Genomic DNA, 22,320 nt, shown 5'->3' on the forward strand with positions numbered 1-22,320 from the left:
TGTCCCCCAATGGAGGCTTCAAGAAACAGATTTTACGGTAAGCAACCAAAAATCCTGTTTTCTTTATCGCCTCTCATTGGGGGACACAGGAACCATGGGACGTCCCAAAGCAGTCCCAAGGGCGGGAAAACGGACTTCCATCAGGTCAGAGGACTCACCACTGCCGCCTGCATGATCCTTCTGCCTAGGCTGGCGTCCGCCGATGCGTAGGTATGGACCTTGTAAAATTTGGCGAACGTGTGGATGGAAGACCAAGTTGCCGCTTTGCAAAGCTGTAGGGCGGAAGCCCTGTGGTGCACCGCCCAGGAGGCGCCGACTGCCCGGGTAGAGTGAGCCTTAATCCCAGGAGGGGGCACTCTGTTCTTGACCCGGTAAGCCTCTAAAATTGCCGTTCTGATCCAGCGAGCAATAGTCGCTTTAGAAGCCGGCTGGCCTCTGCGTCTGCCATCAGGAATGACGAAAAAAGAATCCGTCTTCCGGAAAGAGGATGTTCTATCCAGATAAATCCTCACTGCCCTGACTAGGTCTAGCTTGTTCAACGATCGCTCCAGAGGATGAGTCGGAGCTGGACAAAAGGAAGGTAGAACGATGTCCTCGTTGAGGTGGAAGGTGGAAACCACCTTAGGAAGAAAAGAAGGTGGAGGTCGGAAGACCACCTTGTCCTGGTGAATGACCAAAAACGGAGGGCGGCAAGACAGTGCCGCCAGCTCGGAAACGCGGCGAATGGACGTGATGGCCACAAGAAAGGCCACCTTCCAAGATAAAACTGATAGAGGAATCTCCCTAAGAGGTTCAAAGGGAGAAACCTTCAAAACGTCCAGTACCAGGTTTAGGTCCCAAGCCTCCACAGGGGCCCTGAACGGCGGGACGGCGTGGGCTACCCCCTGAAAGAAGGTCTTAACCTGTGGCCGAGAGGCCAAGGTCTTCTGAAAGAGGATGGAAAGCGCAGAGACCTGACCCTTCAGGGAACTAAGAGCCAGGCCCGAATCCAGTCCTGCCTGAAGGAAGGCCAAAAGAGAAGGCAGAGAAAAAACCATAGGCGGCACGCGGTTGGACTCGCACCAACGGAAGTAGGCCTTCCAGGTGCGGTAGTAGATCCTGGAAGACGAAGGCTTCCGAGCCTGAATCATGGTGTGAATCACCCGGTCCGAAAGGCCGGACGCTCTTAGAACCGCGGTCTCAACAGCCACGCCGTTAAACTGAGCGACCGAGAATTCGGGTGGCAGATCGGACCCTGGGACAGCAGATCGGGCCTGTCTGGAAGGCACCAGGGAGCGTCCGCGAGAAGGTTGACGAGCTCCGCGAACCAAGCTCTCCTGGGCCAATCCGGGGCGATCAGGATGACCGGCACCCCTTCCGCTTTGATCTTCTTCAACAGTTTGGGAAGTAATGGAAGGGGTGGGAACAGGTAGGGCAGCTCGAACTGTGACCAAGGAATGGCCAGAGCATCGACGCCCACTGCGAGAGGATCGCGGGACCTGGAGACGAATTGCGGAACCTTCCTGTTGATTCGAGACGCCGTGAGATCCACATCCGGAGTTCCCCATCGAAGACAAATCTGATGGAAGACCTCCGGATGCAGGGACCATTCCCCTGCCGCGAGACCCTCGCGGCTGAGGAAGTCGGCGGCCCAGTTTTCTACGCCGGGGATATGCACCGCGGATATCACCGGAACCGTTGCCTCTGCCCAAAGGAGGATCTTGGATACCTCGGCAAGGGCCAAGGAGCTCCGAGTCCCCCCCTGATGGTTGACATATGCCACAGCCGTGGCGTTGTCCGTCTGGATCCGGACTGGAAGGCCCCTGAGGATCCTTTCCCAATGGCGGAGGGACAGAAAGATGGCCCGAATTTCGAGGACGTTGATCGGCAGCGCAGACTCCTGCGGCGACCAACGGCCCTGAACCGTCAGGTGGCGAAAAACCGCACCCCAGCCGATCAGGCTGGCATCCGTTGTCACCACCTGCCAGTGAACCGGAAGGAAGGACCTGCCCTGGGAGATGAGAGGAGACGTCAGCCACCAGTTGAGAGACCGCTTGACCCGAAAGGAGAGTCTGATCGGCCGATCCAGGGAGAAGACCGACCTGTCCCACTGAGACAGAATGGCTTGCTGAAGGGGTCGAGAATGGAATTGGGCGAAGGGAATCGCTTCCAAGGTAGCTACCATCCTCCCCAGAACCTTCATGGCCGATCGGAGGGAGGGAGGCCGAGGACCCTGGAGCAAGAGTATGTCCCGACAAAGGGTGGATCTCTTGTCTTTGGGAAGGAAGACTCTGGACTGACGAGTGTCGAAGAGCATGCCCAGAAAGATGATGCGCTGAGAAGGAATAAGGCAGGACTTCTTCCGGTTGACCAGCCATCCGAAACGGGATAAGGTGTCGAGAACAATGGACAAGCTTTCGTGGGCCTGAGCAAAGGACGGAGCCTTGATGAGGATGTCGTCGAGGTATGGAAACAGGACCAAGCCTCTGACCCTCAAAATGGCCATCAGCGCCGCCATGATTTTCGTGAACACCCTTGGCGCGGTTGCGAGACCGAACGGCAGGGCGACGAACTGAAAATGATCTTGTTGCACTGCAAAGCGCAGGAAACGGTGATGTCCGGGAAATATTGGAACATGTAGGTAGGCGTCCTGGATATCTATAGAGCATAGAAATTCCTGAGCCTCCATGGAAGCAATTACTGAACAAAGGGATTCCATCCTGAAGTGTCTCAGGCGAACCCTCCTGTTCAGCAATTTGAGGTCCAGAATGGGACGAACCTTGCCGTCTTTTTTCGGTACCACAAAGAGGTTCGAGTAGAAACCCGTGTACCGTTCCTTTTCTGGGACGGGAACAATTACCCCGGATTTTAGCAGAGAAGCGATGGCTGCGAAGAAGCCCGGAAACAAAGCGGGATCTTTTGGAGGACGAGATTGGAAGAAACGATCCCTGGGTCGGGAGGCGAACTCTATTTTGTATCCTGAGGATACAACTTCCCTGACCCATGCATCCTCTACTGCGGAAATCCAGACGTCCCTGAAACGGAGAAGATGGCCCCCCAACCTGGGAGTTGGGCTGGAGTCTTGCCGAGAGTCATGCGGAAGTGGATCTTCCAGTCCTGGGCCTGGACGATCTACCCTGGGAATAGCGAGGACGCCAGGACGGAGTGGGCCTGAAGGACACCGCCTTCTTCTCTTGACGTGCCAGTGGCCTCTGTTGCTGCTGGGAAAAGGAGTTTGATGCAGCGAAGCGACGAAAAGGCCGAAACGAGCGAAACTGCCGTCTAGGGGGAGGGCGACGAGGTTTAGCCTGGGGGAGAAGGGAACTTGTGCCCCCAGTGGCGTCCTTAATGATCTGGTCCAGCTGGGAACCAAAGAGACGAGAGCCCTGGAAGGGCAGACTAGTGAGGGACTTTTTGGAGGACAAGTCCGCCTGCCAGGCCTTGAGCCAAACGGTCCGGCGGATGGCAACGGCATTGCTGGAAGCCTGAGCCGCACAAGAGGCGACATCCAGGGAGGCGGAAACCAGGTATTCACCCGCGTGGGAAATCTGGTTGGCAAGTTCCGCTAATTGCGCGGGAGGAGCCCCGTCCAGGATACCTCGCCGTAGATCCTTGGCCCATTTTGAGATGGATTTTGAAGCCCAAGTGGAAGCAAAGGCTGGGCATAGCGCTGCTGAAGCCGCTTCAAAGGCAGATTTCGCGAAGGATTCTATAACTCTGTCGTTAGAATCCTTCAGAGACGCTCCGCCGGACAGTGGAAGCACCGTGTTGGTGGACAGCCTGGAAACAGGGGGATCCACCGAGGGAGAGACCGTCCAATTGGCGGTAAGATCTGGTGAAAAAGGATATAACACCCCCAGGCGTTTTCCCCTCTGAAAACGTCTGGTCGGATTCTCTCTCTCTCTGGCCAGGATTTCCTCGAATTCAGGATGAGGAGCAAAAAATTTTGAAGGTGGTTTGGCCCGTCTAAACGAAACCGCCTGATCTGCGGGTTCCGTAGAGGGATCCTTAATGCCACAGGTTTGGTTTATAGCCCGAATGAGGTTCTGGACCGACTCACTCATGGTGGCGATTTGGCTAGGATCCAGCTCCGAAATCTCCTCTGAGGGCGCATCAGATAAAGCCTCGCCTGACTCAGGGGAGGAGGAACGGTGCGACACCAACCGCGGGGGAGGGCCGGGCGGCGAGATGGAACGCGAAGAGGACTCAGACCGACGTTCCTGTCTGGACCTTTTGTAGCTTGGCAAGGAGGTCTCGGGTGGCGGTTCCTGCGACCCGCTGGCCACGGCAGGGGTCTGCAGGGGTAACCGATCCAGCGCGGACACCAAGGTTTGAGATACCCGTGTTAAATCGGCCACCGATTGTGACAGAGAGGCGGCCCAGCCTGGGATGGGGGGATCACTCTCGGGCGGAACAGTCGGGGGATCCTGGGCGGTGGGAACAATCGGGTTGCTGCAGGACTGACACAGCGGAGAGGACTGACCTGAGGGAAGTTTGCTGTTACAGGACGAACATGCAAAGTACGTGACTAAGGCAGAAGATGAAGAGGTAGGGGGGCGAGAGCGGCCCCCTTTAGAAGACATTTTGAGAGATCCCTGAAGATGCCAGTGGGTTAGGGGACAGTGGGGCAGAGAAGGGTGTCAGTCTGCAGTGCAGCTACTCACGGACCCGGTCCTGGAAGATGTCCCACTTGTTGCTGTATTCTTGCGATGCTGAGCCCACAGAAGATGCGGGCGAAGGAGCGTGGCGCGCTGCGTGAGGTGCTGCGAGGGCTGCTTGCTGTGTGAAGCGGCGCACACCAGCTGAGAGTCCCACGAGGAAGGGGGGCGGAGCCAGACGTAGAGGCGCCGGTGGGCAGGGCGCAGTATGTCGGGCGGGAAAAAGCCCGCCCGCAGAAGCGGAAATGGAGAAAGCCGACAACCGGAAGTAGGCCCCGGCCGAAGCCGGGGCCTAAATTAGGGACCGGCGGACGAGAAAAAAAGGCCGCGGCGCCGAAATAGAGCGCCGGAAACAATGCGGCGTGAGGGAGGCTGGCGCCGCTGAAGGGCGCCGCAGACAACACCCTCCCGCGGCGCCAGAGCAATGCGCCGCAGGGAGAAGCGGCGCGACAGCCTGCAGGTCACAGAAGGGCGCCGCAGATAACCACCTCCTGCGGCGCCAGAGCAATGCGCCGCAGCGAGAAGCGGCGCGACCGCCTGCAGGGCTGCCGCGCAAAGGATGTGCCCAGAGTAAAAACCGCAGCGCCGGTAATGCGCCGCGGAAGGAGCGTACGGCAGCCATAGAGCTGTCGTGGAAGAAATGCTGGCCACAGGGGAAAAGAGCGCGGTGGCCTAAAAGGGGGGCCCCGCGCTGGAGAGCAGAAGGCCCCTGCAGAAAAGGGGAAGAAATGTGGAAATACCAGCCGCGCCACCGAAAGACAGGCGATGACCGGGTAAGTGAGTCGCCAGGGAGCCCCTAACAAGAACCCTATCAAAGGTCTGGGATGGGAGGGGAAGGGAGAATATACTCACCTAAAAATTCCACGCGTACTAACCTTGAAAAAGGGTTGAGACGTCCAGGGAGCTGATGGACGTCCTCGTCTCCTCAACCGACAGGCTCTGGTGGGCGAGTGGGTGGGTGACGGAGCCAGGACCGGACTTCTGAGCACGCTTGTGTGCTAGGCTCTTGGTCCTGGAGAGGGATCTATGAGGATACGGGGTGGCAGTACACACCGTACTCATAGTCCGCCTTGTGGGACTACAGGTGTGACTGTTCACCCTGTATCCCTCCGGGAAACCTGTAAAGGAAGCGACGCACATAGAGGTAGATAAGGGTCTAATGAAAGACCCGTGTCCACCTCCTACTGACACTAAGCTAAACTGAAGAGTATAATGCCAGTCAGTGGGGTGTACACTGCAGAGGAGGAGCTAACTTTTTTATTTGCATAGTGTCAGCCTCCTAGTGGCAGCAGCATACACCCATGGTTCCTGTGTCCCCCAATGAGAGGCGATAAAGAAAGAATAATTATTAGGGAGGGAAGTGAAGGGGTGCTGTCGTGGCTCTATAAAAGAGCATTACCGGTACGTAATCCGGTGTTTTCTCCTCACCACGACAGCACCCACTTGAGAGACTTACAGAGATAGTCATTTGGGAGGGATCACCGTGTTAAGAACTGATCTACCGAAGGACAAGTCAGATGAAGAAGACAAGTCCAATCTATAGTGAGTATAGAAAGTAGTAGAAGACCAGGTTGCGGCCTTACATATCAGTTCTATTGGAACCTCCGCTCTCTCAGCCCAGGAAGAAGACATCGCCCGGGTAGAGTGTGCCTTTAGTCTCAGGAGGGTTCTCTCCTTTTGATAGATAGGCCAAGCAAATCGCATCCCGAATCCATCGAGATAACGTGTTCTTTGTTACACCAGAATCTTTCTTGTGGCCCTGGAAGGAAATAAAAAGAGCCCTGCTCTTCCTCCAGAGACTAGTCCTATCTAGGTATGCTATTACAGCCCTTTTTACATCCAAAATATGGTATCTTTCCTATTCCTGATTTGTAGGGTTACTATAGAAGGAAGGAAGGAAGATTTCTTGGAATCTGTGGAATTTAGTCCCTACTTTAGGTAAGTAGGAAGGGTCTGTCTTTAAAACAATCCTATCCTGGAATATTGACAGAAAAGGAGGGTCTACCGATAATGCTTGAATATAGCTTACTCTTCTGGCTGATACTAAAGCGACAAGAAAAGCTGTTTTAAGAGATACAAATTTTATGTGGGCCGAGTGCATCGGCTCGAATGGTTCCCCTGTTAGGGCTTCTAGGACTAAATTAAGATCCCATGGTGGTATGTGGGGAATTTGGATCGGTTCTGCCCTTTGGCATGCTGAAATGAACCGTGCTACCCATCTGTCTCCCGCAATGTTATGACTATATAGGGCTCCTAGAGCCGAAACCTGTACTTTTAGCGTACTGACTGACAAGCCTAAGTCACGCCCCTTCTGGAGAAATTCCAAAATAGCAGAAATAGGAACTTCTCCTGACAGAGCTGTAGGGTACAAAGTTAGAATTTTTTTCCATACTCTTACATATATGGTTGTTGTAGACCTCTTCCTACTAAGTAAAAGGGTATCAATCAACCTCTCTGAAAAACCTCTCAGTTTTAATAGTTGCCTTTCAAACACCAAGCTGTCAACCGTAGTCCCTTCACATGAGGGTGGTTGAAAGGACCTTGAGAGAGAAGGTCCTGAGTCTCTGGAAGAATCCACGGATCTGAGACAGACATGGCTCTGAGGCAGGAAAACCATGGTCTCTTGGGCCAGAATGGTGCTATCAGGATTATGTTCACTTTGTCTTCCCTTATCTTCCTGATTACAGTTGGAAGGATTATTAATGGAGGAAAGGCGTAAGCTTGCCGGAATGTCCATGGAACCTGGAGAGCATCCAGGATATCAGGGTTGTCGAAGAGGAACAATGAAGCGAACTTTTTGACCTGTCTGTTGTCTCTTGTTGCAAAAAGGTCTATGTCGGGAGTGCCCCACCTATTGGCTATCATCATGAAGATACGCCGACTGAGTACCCACTCCCCCTGATGGAGAGTGTGACGGCTGAGGAAATCTGCCTTTGAATTGTCCACTCCTCTGACATGTAGTGCGGACAATGAAAGGAGATGTCTTTTGGCTATAGAAAGAATGTCGTTTGATATAGACATGAGAGCTCCTGATCTCGTTCCTCCTTGATGGTTTATATATACCACAGAAGTCATGTTGTCTGATAGTATTCTCGTGTGAGTTCCGTGTAACTGCGGAAGGAATTTAAATATGGCATAATAAACTGCTTTTAGTTCCCTTTCGTTAGACGAATCATCTGACTCACTAACAGCCCATTGGCCTTGAACTATCTGGTCCTCTAGATGTGCCCCCCAACCAGTAGGACTGGCGTCCGTAAAAATTATTTTCGAAGGTTTAATTACCCAAGGGACTCCCCCGACCAGATGATCCGGCTCCAACCACCAATAGAGGGACTCTATTACATTTGCTGGGAGGTTTAAACGACTACCTAAATGGCTTTGAAATTTACCTTCCTCCTGTAAAATTAAATATTGTAACCGCCTAGTGTGGAATTGAGCCCATGAAACCGCCGGAATGCACAACGTAAAAGGGACATACCCTCCCTAAGGGAGACTACAGGGTTATTAATTACCGATTGTACCTTTTTTATTATTATGGACTGTTTGGATTCCGGAAGGAAACATCTCTGACATTCAGAGTCTAGGATAAGACCCAAGAACGTTTGACGGGTTGTTGGAGATAATCTGGATTTTTCCCAGTTAATCGACCATCCTATTTCCTGCAGGGATGAGATTGTGTTAGATAGACGCTGTTTACACTGTGAGGGGGAGTTTCCAACTACCAGAAGGTCATCTAGATATGGAATTATGAGAGTATCTTTTAACCCCTTTCTGCCATTAGATGTACTATTCCGTCCATGTGGGGTGGGCCCTACTTCCCAAGGGCGGAATAGTACGTCATAGGTGATCGGCCGCGCTCACGGAGGGAGCGCGGCCGGGTGTCAGGTGCTTATCGCAGCTGACATCCGGCACTATGTGCCAGGAGCGGTCACGGACCGCCCCCGGCACATTAACCCCCGGCACACCGCGATCAAACATGATCGCGATGTGCTGGCGGTGCAGGGAAGCATCGCGCAGGGAGGGGGCTCCCTGCGGGCTTCCCTGAGCCCCCCGCAGCAACGCGATGTGATCGCGTTGCTGCGAGGGTCTTACCTCCCTCCCTGGAGGTGCCTTACCAGGAGGTGCTCAGAGCAGGCACTTGGTAACGCTGCAGCGCTCTTTGACAGATCGATGATCTGTCAGAGTGCTGTGCAAACGGTCAGATCACCGATCTGTATTGTCCCCCCCTGGGACAAAGTAAAAAAAAAATTTTTACAAGTGTGTAAAAAAAAAAAAAAATCCTAAATCATGAAAAAAAAAAAATATTATTCCCATAAATATATTTAATCAAAAATAATAAAAAACAATAAAAGTACACATATTTAGTATCGCCGCGTCCGTAACGACCCGACCTATAAAACTGTCCCACTAGTTAACCCATTCAGTAAACACCGTAAGGAGAAAAAAAAACCGAGGCAAAAAACAACGCTTTATTATCATACCGCCGAACAAAAAGTGGAATAACACGCGATCAAAAAGACGGATATAAATAACCATGGTACCGCTGAAAACAGCATCTTGTCCCGCAAAAAACGGGCCGCCATACAGCAACATCAGCAAAAAAATAAAAAAGTTATAGTCCTCAGAATAAAGCGATGCAAAAATAATTATTTTTTCTATAAAATAGTTTTTATCGTATAAACGCGCCAAAACATAAAAAAAATGATATAAATGAGGTGTCGCTGTAATTGTACTGACCCGAAGAATAAAACTGCTTTATCAATTTTACCAAACGTGGAACGGTATAAACGCCTCCCCCAAAAGAAATTCATGAATAGCTGGTTTTTGGTAATTCTGCTTCACAAAAATCGGAATAAAAAGCGATCAAAAAATGTCACGTGCCCGAAAATGTTACCAATAAAAACGTCAACTCGTCCTGCAAAAAACAAGACCTGACATGACTCTGTGGACTCAAATATGGAAAAATTATAGCTCTCAAAATGTTTTAACGCAAAAAATATTTTTTGCAATAAAAAGCGTCTTTCAGTGTGTGACGGCTGCCAATCATAAAAATCCGCTAAAAAACCCGCTATAAAAGTAAATCAAACCCCCCTTCATCACCCCCTTAGTTAGGGAAAAATAAAAAAATTAAAAAAATGTATTTATTTCCATTTTCCCATTAGGGCTAGGGTTAGGGTTAGGGTTGGGGCTAGGGTTATGGTTAGGGCTAGGGTTAAGGCTACAGTTAGGGTTGGGGCTAAAGTTAGGGTTAGGGTTTAGATTACATTTGCGGTTGGGAATAGCTTTGGGATTAGGGGTGTGTCTGGGTTAGAGGTGTGGTTAGGGATACCGTTGGAATTAGGGTTAGGGGTGTGTTTGGATTAGGGTTTCAGTTATAATTGGGGGGTTTCCACTGTTTAGACACATCAGGGGCTCTCCAAACGCGACATGGCGTCCGATCTCAATTCCAGCCAATTCTGCGTTGAAAAAGTAAAACAGTGCTCCTTCCCTTCCGAGCTCTCCCGTGTGCCCAAACAGGAGTTTACCCCAACATATGCGGTATCAGCGTACTCAGGACAAATTGGACAACAACTTTTGGGGTCCAATTTCTCCTGTTACCCTTGGGAAAATACAAAACTGGGGGCTGAAAAATAATTTTTGCGGTGCTTCCCTGTACCGCCGGCACATCGCGATCATCTTTGATCGCGGTGTGCCAGGGGTTAATGTGCCGGGGGCGGTCCGTGACCGCACCTGGCACATAGTGCCGGATGTCAGCTGCGATAAGCACCTGACACCCGGCCGCGATCGGCCGCGCTCCCTCCGTGAGCGCGGCCGATCACCTATGACGTACTATTCCGCCCTTGGGAAGTAGGGCCCACCCAAGCTGACACCCGGCCGCGATCGGCGGCGCTCCCCCCGTGAGCGCTGCCAATCGCATATGATGTACTATCCCGTCCGTGGTCATAGGGGCCCACCCCACCTCGACGGGATAGTACGTCTAATGTCAGAAAGGGGTTAAAGATAGGCTTCCGGAAGGCTCTCCTATAGGACGGAAAATAGTTATTAGGGAACCCCTTTTTTCTTTCGCCCGCTTTGGTGAGGATCTCATCTAACTTTGTACCAAAAAGGTACTCACCCTGGCAAGGAAGGCCACATAATTTTGTTTTTGTCTGGGCGTCCCCCTTCCAGCCTTTTAGCCACAGGGCTCGACGAACCGCGTTCGTTAGGCAGCCAATCTAATTGAGTCAGCAGATGACTCCGCTAAAAATGCCGTAGCGCCTCTGATTAGGGCAGGGGTCCCCAACTCCAGGCCTCGATGTCCGCCAACAGTGCAGGTTTTCAGGATTTCAGGATTTCTCTAGTATTGCATCGGTGGTAATGTGATCATCTGCACAGGTGATGATTCTAACCCCTGTGCAATACTAAGGAAATCCTGAAAACCTGCACTGTTGGCGGCCCTCGAGGCCTAAAGTTGGGGACCACTGGATTAGGGGTAAGGAAGAGATCAATTTTTCTCTGGATAGTCCTCCTTTTAAACCCTCTTCCAGGTCATTAAGCCAGACTAACATGGACCTTGCAGTGCATGTAGCCGATATAGCCGGTCTAAATGCCCCAGAACATGATTCCCATGCTCGTTTTAACAAAGTATCAGCCTTACGATCCAGTCGGTCTTGTAATGAACCCGAATCTTCCACAGGGAGTAAGGATTTTTTGGACGTGGATGCAACCGCCGCATCTACCTTCAGGGATTTGGCCCAGATAGACATGTCCTCATCCTTAAAGGGATAATGTCTTTTTGACGAAGATGGTAATCCCTTCTGCCCTTGGCTCTCCCATTCTTTTTTAATTAAATCTTTGATTGGAGTTATTACAGGAAAGGTAGGCCTCTTCTTTTCTGACAATCCTGCAAACATTATATCCTGCGGTGTTTTAGGATCTTTACTGCTTTTGATACCCATGGTGTTACAGCATAATTCAATACCATAAGAAAACTATGGCACAAGGAATGTTAAAAGTATAACAAACTTTATTTATAAACTATCAAATATATATACTATATAAGGCTTCATAGATCAATTCCTCCCCATACCACAAGTCTTCCCCGGAAGAAGACTTGGCGAAACGCGCTTCGGGGTGGGACGCTTACCGGGTCCTGGGCACGTTATAGGTAATATACCTTTTACTTACATACTTTATAGGCGCTTTGGCATTATTTGGATAGCTCATTGTACCTACGGCTATATCCCCTCAGTTACTCTACCATTTAGGCGTGCGCCAGTGGTTTGATTTAGATGTGGTATGGGGAGGAATTGATCTATGAAGCCTTATATTGTACTTTTGCCATGGTGTATATGCTATAAGTATTTGAATTGTGCCCTATCCCGGTGGCCTCTAGTTGTTGTTTGAGGTACCGAAGCATACACTATATATTTGATTGTTTATAAATAAAGTTTGTTATACTTTTAACATTCCTTGTGCCATAGTTTTCTTATGGTATTGAATTATGAGGTATCTTTACGGAATGTGACCAAGCTATGTATAGCTTAGGTCAATAGGATTAATATGTATGCCATGGCAGTGGCGTAGGAAGGGGGGTGCGGTCCGCCCCGGGCGGCACAATGCGGGGGGCGGCCGGCGCAGCAGGAGAAAGGGAAAAAAAAAAAAAAGACGACCCTTTAAATCTTCGGGCGGCGCCGTCCGCCGCCACGACCAGGCTCCCCCCGCCCCTGGGCCCCCGCCCCCCGCTCTATACTCACCTCTCCTGGTTCCTGCAGCGCCGGAAGCTACAGCGTCCTCTGACTCTGCGACGTCTCAGAGCAGAGGGCGCGATGACGTCACTACTGTGCGCGCCGCTCTGCCTCTCTGTCCTGAGCGTCGCAGAGCCGGAGAGACGCTGACTGCATCGGACCTGCGCTAGGAACGGGAGAGGTGAGGATTTTACTTTTTTTTTTTTCTTTATGTCTGACTCTGGGGGCAATACTGGAGACCATGGGGCAGATTGCTGGACACACTGGGGCAATACTGGAGACCATGGGGCTGATTGCTGGACACACTGGGGCAATACTGGAGACCATGGGGCAGAATGCTGGACACACTGGGGCAATACTGGAGACCATGGGGCAGATTGCTGGACACACAGGGGCAATACTGGAGACCATGGGGCAGAATGCTGGACACACCGGGGCAATACTGGAGACCATGGGGCAGATTGCTGGACACACAGGGGCAATACTGGAGACCATGGGGCAGATTGCTGGACACACTGGGGCAATACTGAAGACCATGGGGCAGAATGCTGGACACACTGGGGCAATACTGGAGACCATGGGGCAGAATGCTGGACACACTGGGGCAATACAGGAGACCATGGGGCAGATTGCTGGACACACTGGGGCAGATTGCTGGACACACTGGGGGTAATATGCTGGACACACTGGGGGTAATATGCTGGACACAATGGGGGTAATATGCTGGACACACTGGGGCAGATTGCTGGACAACATGGGGGTAATATGCTGGACACACTGGGGCAGATTGCTGGACACACTGGGGGCAGGACTTGGGGCATGATTGGAGACATGGGGCAGGATTGGATCATGGGGCAGGACGGATACGATGGAGGCTGGTGGGGCAGGATGGGGAGATCATATGGGGCAGGATGGGGAGATCATATGGGGTAGAATGGATAGTCATGAGGGCAGGATACGAGAACATATGGCTGGAGCCAGGAATGAGATAAACGGGGCCAGGGTGGGGAATAGTGTTACCATAGGGGCTAATTAAGGGATATTATTACTGCAGTGATGTATTTATTTTATTTTTTGAGTATACTGTTTTAAATGGGTGGGCGGTCCTGTTACTGTGCAGAGTGACACTATATCGCCTTTTTGTCTTCATGTGGTGTAATGTAGAAGCTGTGAAAAATTAAGTAATGTGTTCTGCAAGCGGAGCTCGAGATAACTGTGTTATTTCCTGCAGAAACGAGTCCTGGCTGGAAGGAATGATGGCTGTCTGTGCTGGATGAAAGATGAAGGACTTCACCTAGAGACGTCACTGGTGAGTGAGTGTTACCTATACACTGACACTATACACTGTATACTATATTCAGAGGTCCTGTGTACAATGTCACCAGTGATCTCTGTATTACCTCTACACAGACACTGCATACTAAGTACAGATCTCCTGTGAATACTGGCACTTATGGTGATAGTATTGTGTTGTTGTTTTTTTATTACTGATCAGTATTGTAGTATTCAGTCACTATGTGGTGGTAATATGTGGCCTGGAAATGGTGTTGTGGTATTTGTCCCTTGTATGTAGTATTATTCGGTCACTATGTGGTCTGGTCACGGTGTGGTGGTATTAAGTCACAGGTTTGGCATGTGGGGGTGACACCATTAGGCCCAGTTTAAGTTCTACAAAACAGGAAAACCATTTTTGGTAACCTTTGTGTGTATTGAGCCGGGGGAGGGGGGGCGCCAAACTCGGGAACAGCCCCGGGCGGCAAAAGCTCTAGCTACGCCTCTGTGCCATGGTGTTACAGACAGCTTTCACTAGATTATCTATGCTCTCTGTAGGAAAACACGTATCTTGCTCCCCTTCTGAGGAAATATATTCCAGAGAGGAATCCGTATTTGCTTTATCAGAAGAATGATCTGACCTTGGCGAACTATACTTCCTGCTCCTAGAATCAGGAATACTTTCTGCACTACCGTTTTCTCAATACAGACATAACACATTTTCTTTGTGTAATTATCCGGGAGGGGCTGGGTTCATAAGGCACATTGTTTGTGCTTTGATTTTTCCGTTTTGCCTAGGGTATACAAATAAGAGGGGCCATAATCAGCTTAATAGGGAGGGTACACACTCACCCCAGTGAAGCAGATGATCAAGGTACCGGCCGTAGAGGAGATGCAGGCACAGGCTGAGATGAAGATCGGTCAGACCTCTTCTCCTTAGCGCTCTTTGTGGAGGATTTTCGTCCGCTGCTTGTGCTGCTGCGAGGGAAATTAGCTGTGTCCTCTGAAGGCACTGCTGAGTCCTGAGGTGGAGTCGCCATGCTTGGACGCCGAGGAATCAGCGCTGGAGCCTTTTAATGCTGGGCGCCGCCATCTTCTTCCTGTTGAACCCGGAAGTCCTCACCACTTCTGGGTCGCAGCCATCTTGGATCTCGTGCGCACTGCCCGGCGTCATCTCCCCTCTGCTCCCACTCTGGACGCTTCCACATTGCCTCCAGAGGAGCGAAAATGGCAGCTACATACCCGCGCATACCGCCAGCAGCGGCGCCGCGTTCCGGGGCATAATTACCTTTCGCAGGCCCGCTGATGCGTCCTCCTGCCCTTGATCCATGCGACCTCCTGCCCTGGCCTCACGGAGCCTGCCAGTGGAGGAGGGAAACTGATACCAGGACCCCCGACGCTGCTTCCAGCACTGGAGCCCCTGCCGTCCTCACAGGTAAACTGCACAGGCGGCATCCAGGCTAGGTATCCTCTTCCATGGGTTCCCTTAGGAACAGGAAACCAACTGTGGGAGCGAGGGGGACCGCCCCTTTTATTCTCTCCATAGGGTTTCCTGTTCCTAAGGGGTGGATCCCATCTCAGCTCTTCCTCTGAGTCTACATCAGAGCTTTGTTTTGTTTTTTAAGAGGTATGGGGAGGGGTGGGTTTTTCAGAGATGATTGTTTGTTCCTTTAACTGCTCTTTTACTGACATGTTCACCTCATCCCTTATGATGGTTTTAATGCTCTGGAGTAGGGATGGTGACTCTTCGGCTACTGTTTTTTCAATACATGGCCGACAGAACTGTATTTCGTATGTTTTAGGGAGGGTTTCCCTGCATAACGCACACACCCTATTCTTCTGCTTTGTGGTTGCCTTTATACCCTATAATATAAACATGAGATAGGGCCGTCAGTAATAGTGTGCTTTGCCTTACAAAAGGCACTCACCCACCGAACCAATGAATACCACAATAGGCTGTGGGTCTTCCTCTGGCGCGCGTCCATCTGCAGTGGGGTCCGCCATGCTTGAGACTGCTCACCGCTGGTTACTGTGCGCTGTCTTGTTTTTATATGAGTGGAGCGGTGTGCGCTCCTGTAACAACTTCCGCCTGGAAGCGTCCAGAACATCCTCTCACTCTGGCGTGTGACGTCACTTCCGGCACGACCGGAAGTCGTCACCCATTCAGTCGGCGCCAGCGTCGTGATGGGCACGCCTGCACTCCGGCCCAGCCTCCCCACAGGAGCGGCCGCCGGGGAGTCAAGGAAGGGGACGAGCGCGACCAGACAGCTCAACATTGCCGGGATCACAGACGCGCACCACCGCGCCCAGCTGCAGCCCCCCGGACCTCGGTCTCCAGACCGGCAACATCAGAGGGGGATCCCTCCGGAGGTATTTCTATACAGGCATCCGCCTGCAGGAACAGGAAACCAAAACTGAGGCGAGAGGTGCCGCCCCCTTCTTTTATCTCTGCTACAGGTTTCCTGTTCCTGGGGGCGGAACACAATCTTTCAATGTGCGGTGCTGTCATGGGGAAGGGAAAATACACCTATCTGTAGATCAGCTGTTTAACAGTTCCTACCCCTTAGTCAGTGCAGAGCAGGGTATCATTTGGCTAGGTGAGAGACGTGCAATATAAGCTTCAAGTACTGTAGAGTCTACAAATAAGGTTAAAATCACACCAGCGTATGGCATCCGCTGCGAGAGAATCAGATGCTATATGCTAATGACACTCGGCTCCTGATCTGCTGCGAGTGGGAGCCGAGTGTCATGCTACTGTGCATGACAGGATTGGAGCACAGCTGCGGAGGTGGTGGAGAAAATAATTTCTCCATCTCCTCCATGGCCTGACTCAGCGTATATCGGACTGCACTGGGATGGACACCCGAGTGCAGTCTGATGTTTCACTCGCACCCTTAAACTTCTACAGGTGCCAATGAGTTGAGCCTCGCTGACACTTGCAGCATGCTGTGATTGTTCTCTCATACCGAATCTGCATGAGAAAATAAGTTGCAGGTGTGATCTGCCCCACAGTGTAACACTGGGCAGAGTGCTGTGCGATGTTTTACTGCATAGCACTCAGCCGTGTTATATGGTAGTGTGATTCCGGGCCTAACCCTAGTTTTTTGTTTTTTAAATATAGTCGATATAATTTACTGTAACATATCTCACCAGTCTCCACTGATTCCAACCATTCCTTTTGCAAAGCTGTTGGTGATGACATAGAGCCAATTCTTCTCTGGATCGCCTGGCATGAAAAGAAAAAAATGATATTTTGGCAGTTAGTACATAATGGCACATCATCCAAACATGCATATGGCAGGCTTTCTACATAAGTAAATGTACGGGGTCATAGAGCTCAATAATTGCAAGCCTATCCATCACATGTGCGATGCAATAATAAACCTCACATTCAGTAATTTGTGACATAAAAGCCAGGTGCCTTATGAACAGACATCCCCATTCATTAAGCAGTAGGACTAAAATGAAAGAATTTGCAGAATTCTAATTCAAAACTAGTCGTCTGTTGTGAATTCTGTGGCAGAGCTCCCTCCTGTGGTCACAAGTGGTACTTCGGCTGGTTCTCTCTGTGAGCTTCCGTTGGTGGAGGAAAGTGGTACTGCGGCTTCTGAGTTTCCTTCCTCAGGTGATGTGGTGAAGTCGTTAGGTGCTGCTCTATTTAACTCCACCTAGTGCTTTGATCCTGGCCTCCAATCAATGTTCTAGTATTGGACCCGTTTCCTCCTGGATCGTTCCTGTGGCCTGCTGTTCTGCATAGCTAAGTTCCTCTTTGCTATTTGTTTACTGTTTTTTTTCGGTCCAGCTTGTCAATTTGTTTTTTACTGCTTGCTGGAAGCTCTGGGACGCAGAGGGTGTACCTCCGTGCCGTTAGTTCGGTACGGAGGGTCTTTTTGCCCTCTTTGCGTGGTTTTTGTAGGGTTTTGTGTTGATCGCAAAGTTACCTTTCCTATCCTCGCTCTGTTCAGAAAGTTGGGCCTCACTTTGCTAAATCTATTTCATCTCTACGTTTGTCTTTTCATCTTAACTCACAGTCATTATATGTGGGGGCTGCCTTTTCCTTTGGGGTATTTCTCTGAGGCAAGGTAGGCTTATTTTCTATCTTCAGGCTAGCTAGTTTCTCAGGCCGTGCCGAGTTACATAGGGAGCGTTAGGCGCAATCCACGGCTGCCTTTAGTGTGGTTGGAGAGGATTAGGGATTGCGGTCAACAGAGTTCCCACGTCTCAGAGCTCGTTCTTGTTTTTTGGGTTATTGCCAGGTCACTGTATGTGCGCTGACCTGTATGTCCATTGTGGTACTGAATTACCTTTCAGAACAGTACTGGAGGCCCAAAGTACTAATGATTCTCAATAGAGGGAAAAAAGAAGTTCTGAGACCATTTTTTTTTTTCCTCTGCACTGTGTTTTGCCTTTTTTTTCCCCTAGACATTTGAGTGGTTCAGGACACAGGTGTAGCAATGGACATTAAAGGTCTGTCTTCATGTGTGGATCAGCTCACGGCAAGAGTACAAAGTATTCAAGACTTTGTGGTTCAGAATTCTATGTTAGAACCGAGAATTCCTATTCCTGATTTGTTTTTTGGAGATAGAACTAAATTTCTGAGTTTCAAAAATAATTGTAAACTATTTCTGGCTTTGAAACCTCGCTTCTCTGGTGACCCAGTTCAACAAGTTAGGATCGTTATTTCTTTTTTGCGTGGCGACCCTCAGGACTGGGCATTTTCTCTTGCGTCAGGAGATCCTGCATTAAGTAATATAGAAGCATTTTTCCTGGCGCTCGGATTGCTGTACGATGAGCCTAATTCTGTGGATCAGGCAGAGAAGAATTTGCTGGCTCTGTGTCAGGGTCAGGATGAAATAGAGGTATATTGTCAGAAATTTAGAAAGTGGTCCGTACTCACTCAGTGGAATGAAGGTGCGCTCGCAGCTATTTTCAGAAAAGGTCTCTCTGAAGCCCTTAAGGATGTGATGGTGGGATTTCCTATGCCTGCTGGTCTGAATGAGTCTATGTCTTTGGCCATTCAGATCGGTCGACGCTTGCGCGAGCGTAAATCTGTGCACCATTTGGCGGTATTACCTGAGCTTAAACCTGAGCCTATGCAGTGCGATAGGACTTTGACCAGAGTGGAACAGCAAGAACACAGACGTCTGAATGGGCTGTGTTTCTACTGTGGTGATTCCACTCATGCTATCTCTGATTGTCCTAAGCGCACTAAGCGGTTCGCTAGGTCTGCCACCATTGGTAAGGTACAGTCAAAATTCCTTCTGTCTGTTACCTTGATCTGCTCTTTGTCATCGTATTCTGTCATGGCATTTGTGGACTCAGGCGCTGCTCTGAATTTGATGGACTTGGAGTATGCTAGGCGTTGTGGGTTTTTCTTGGAGCCCTTGCAGTGTCCTATTCCTTTGAGAGGAATTGATGCTACGCCTTTGGCCAAGAATAAGCCTCAGTACTGGACCCAGCTGACCATGTGCATGGCTCCTGCACATCAGGAGGTTATTCGCTTTCTGGTGTTGCATAATCTGCATGATGTGGTCGTGTTGGGGTTGCCATGGCTACAAGTCCATAATCCAGTATTAGATTGGAAATCCATGTCTGTGTCCAGCTGGGGTTGTCAGGGGGTACATGGTGATGTCCCATTTCTGACTATTTCGTCATCCACCCCTTCTGAGGTTCCCGAGTTCTTGTCGGATTACCGGGATTTATTTGATGAGCCCAAGTCCGATACCCTACCTCCGCATAGGGATTGTAATTGTGCTATCGATTTGATTCCTGGTTGTAAATTCCCAAAAGGTCGACTGTTTAATTTATCTGTGCCTGAGCACGCCGCTATGCGGAGTTATGTGAAGGAGTCTTTGGAGAAGGGGCATATTCGCCCGTCATCGTCGCCATTCGGAGCAGGGTTCTTTTTTGTAGCCAAGAAGGATGGTTCACTGAGACCTTGTATAGATTACCGCCTTCTAAATAAGATCACGGTTAAATTTCTAAATTTCAGTACCCCTTGCCATTGTTATCTGATTTGTTTGCTCGGATTAAGGGGGCTAGTTGGTTCACCAAGATAGATCTTCGTGGTGCGTACAATCTTGTGCGTATTAAGCGAGGCGGTGAGTGGAAAACTGCATTTAATACGCCCGAGGGCCATTTTGAGTATCTAGTAATGCCATTCGGACTTGCCAATGCTCCATCAATGTTTCAGTCCATAATGCATGACATCTTCCGAGAGTACCTGGATAAATTCCTGATTGTGTACTTAGATGACATTTTGATCTTCTCGGATGATTGGGAGTCTCATGTGAAGCAGGTCAGAACGGTGTTTCAGGTCCTGCGTGCTAATTCTTTGTTTGTGAAGGGATCAAAGTGTCTCTTTGGTGTTCAGAAGGTTTCATTTTTGGGGTTCATCTTTTCCCCTTCTACTATCGAGATGGACCCTGTTAAGGTCCAAGCCATCCATAATTGGACTCAGCCGACATCTCTGAAAAGTCTGCAAAAGTTCCTGGACTTTGCTAATTTTTATCGTCGCTTCATCTGCAATTTTTCTAGTATTGCTAAACCATTGACCAATTTGACCAAGAAAGGTGCTGATTTGGTCAATTGGTCTTCTGCTGCGGTGGAAGCTTTTCAAGAGTTGAAGCGTTGTATTTCTTCTGCCCCTGTGTTGTGTCAACCAGATGTTTCGCTTCCATTCCAGGTCGAGGTTGATGCTTCTGAGATTGGAGCAGGGGCTGTTTTGTCGCAGAGAAGTTCTGATTGCTCGGTGATGAAACCATGCGCCTTCTTTTCCAGGAAGTTTTCGCCTGCTGAGCGAAATTATGATGTGGGCAATCGAGAGTTGCTGGCCATGAAGTGGGCATTCGAGGAGTGGCGTCATTGGCTTGAAGGAGCTAAGCATCGCGTGGTGGTCTTGACTGATCATAAGAACTTGACTTATCTCGAGTCCGCCAAGCGGTTGAATCCTAGACAAGCTCGTTGGTCGTTGTTTTTTGGCCGTTTTGACTTTGTGATTTCATACCTTCCGGGCTCTAAAAATGTGAAGGCGGATGCTCTGTCTAGGAGTTTTGTGCCCGACTCTCCGGGTGTGTCTGAGCCGGCGGGTATCCTCAAAGAGGGAGTAATTGTGTCTGCCATCTCCCCTGATTTGCGGCGGGTGCTTCAAAAATTTCAGGCTAATAAACCTGATCGTTGCCCAGCGGAGAAACTGTTTGTCCCTGATAGGCGGACGAATAAAGTTATCTCTGAGGTTCATTGTTCGGTGTTGGCTGGTCATCCTGGAATCTTTGGTACCAGAGAGTTAGTGGCTAGATCCTTTTGGTGGCCATCTCTGTCGCAGGATGTGCGTACTTTTGTGCAGTCCTGTGGGATTTGTGCTCGGGCTAAGCCCTGCTGTTCTCGTGCCAGTGGGTTGCTTTTGCCCTTGCCGGTCCCGAAGAGGCCTTGGACACATATCTCTATGGATTTTATTTCAGATCTTCCCGTCTCTCAAAAGATGTCAGTCATTTGGGTGGTCTGTGATCGCTTCTCTAAGATGGTCCATTTGGTACCCTTGTCTAAATTGCCTTCCTCCTCTGATTTGGTGCCATTGTTTTTCCAGCATGTGGTTCGTTTACATGGCATTCCAGAGAATATCGTTTCTGACAGAGGTTCCCAGTTTGTTTCGAGGTTTTGGCGAGCCTTTTGTGGTAGGATGGGCATTGACTTGTCTTTTTCCTCGGCTTTCCATCCTCAGACTAATGGCCAGACCGAACGAACCAATCAGACCTTAGAAACATATCTGAGATGCTTTGTTTCTGCTGATCAGGATGACTGGGTGTCCTTTTTGCCTTTGGCTGAGTTCGCCCTTAATAATCGGGCCAGCTCGGCTACCTTGGTTTCACCGTTTTTCTGCAACTCTGGGTTCCATCCTCGTTTCTCTTCAGGGCAGGTTGAGTCTTCGGACTGTCCTGGTGTGGATACTGTGGTGGACAGGTTGCAGCAGATTTGGACTCATGTAGTGGACAATTTGACTTTGTCCCAGGAGAAGGCTCAACGTTTCGCTAATCGCAGACGCTGTGTGGGTCCCCGACTTCGGGTTGGGGACATGGTTTGGTTATCTTCTCGTCATATTCCTATGAAGGTTTCCTCTCCTAAGTTTAAACCTCGTTTTATTGGTCCGTATAGGATTTCTGAGGTTCTTAATCCTGTGTCTTTTCGTCTGACCCTTCCAGATTCTTTTTCCATACATAACGTATTTCATAGGTCATTGTTGCGGAGATACGTGGCACCTATGGTTCCATCTGTTGATCCTCCTGCCCCGGTTTTGGTGGAGGGGGAGTTGGAGTATATTGTGGAGAAGATTTTGGATTCTCGTGTTTCAAGGCGGAAACTCCAGTATCTGGTTAAGTGGAAGGGTTATGCTCAGGAAGATAATTCCTGGGTCTTTGCCTCTGATGTCCATGCTCCCGATCTTGTTCGTGCCTTTCATATGGCTCATCCTGGTCGTCCAGGGAGCTCTGGTGAGGGTTCGGTGACCCCTCCTCAAGGGGGGGGTACTGTTGTGAATTCTGTGGCAGAGCTCCCTCCTGTGGTCACAAGTGGTACTTCGGCTGGTTCTCTCTGTGAGCTTCCGTTGGTGGAGGAAAGTGGTACTTCGGCTTCTGAGTTTCCTTCCTCAGGTGATGTGGTGAAGTCGTTAGGTGCTGCTCTATTTAACT

General features: G+C 50.1%; 1 protein-coding gene across 3 annotated transcripts in view; it reads right to left on the minus strand.

Moving 5' to 3' along the window:
- The window catches only part of SFI1 (SFI1 centrin binding protein), a 203,715-nt gene that overhangs the window by 92,746 nt on the left and 88,649 nt on the right, over positions 1 to 22,320 (minus strand). For all 3 annotated transcript variants that reach the window (XM_069757728.1, XM_069757746.1, XM_069757737.1), the window contains one exon: positions 16,787 to 16,862. In XM_069757728.1, the coding sequence (XP_069613829.1) occupies positions 16,787 to 16,862 (76 nt within the window). The remainder of the gene's footprint in view (positions 1 to 16,786; positions 16,863 to 22,320) is intronic.

Source organism: Ranitomeya imitator, chromosome 1 (genome assembly GCF_032444005.1).
Source record: "Ranitomeya imitator isolate aRanImi1 chromosome 1, aRanImi1.pri, whole genome shotgun sequence".
Lineage (NCBI taxonomy): Eukaryota > Metazoa > Chordata > Amphibia > Anura > Dendrobatidae > Ranitomeya > Ranitomeya imitator.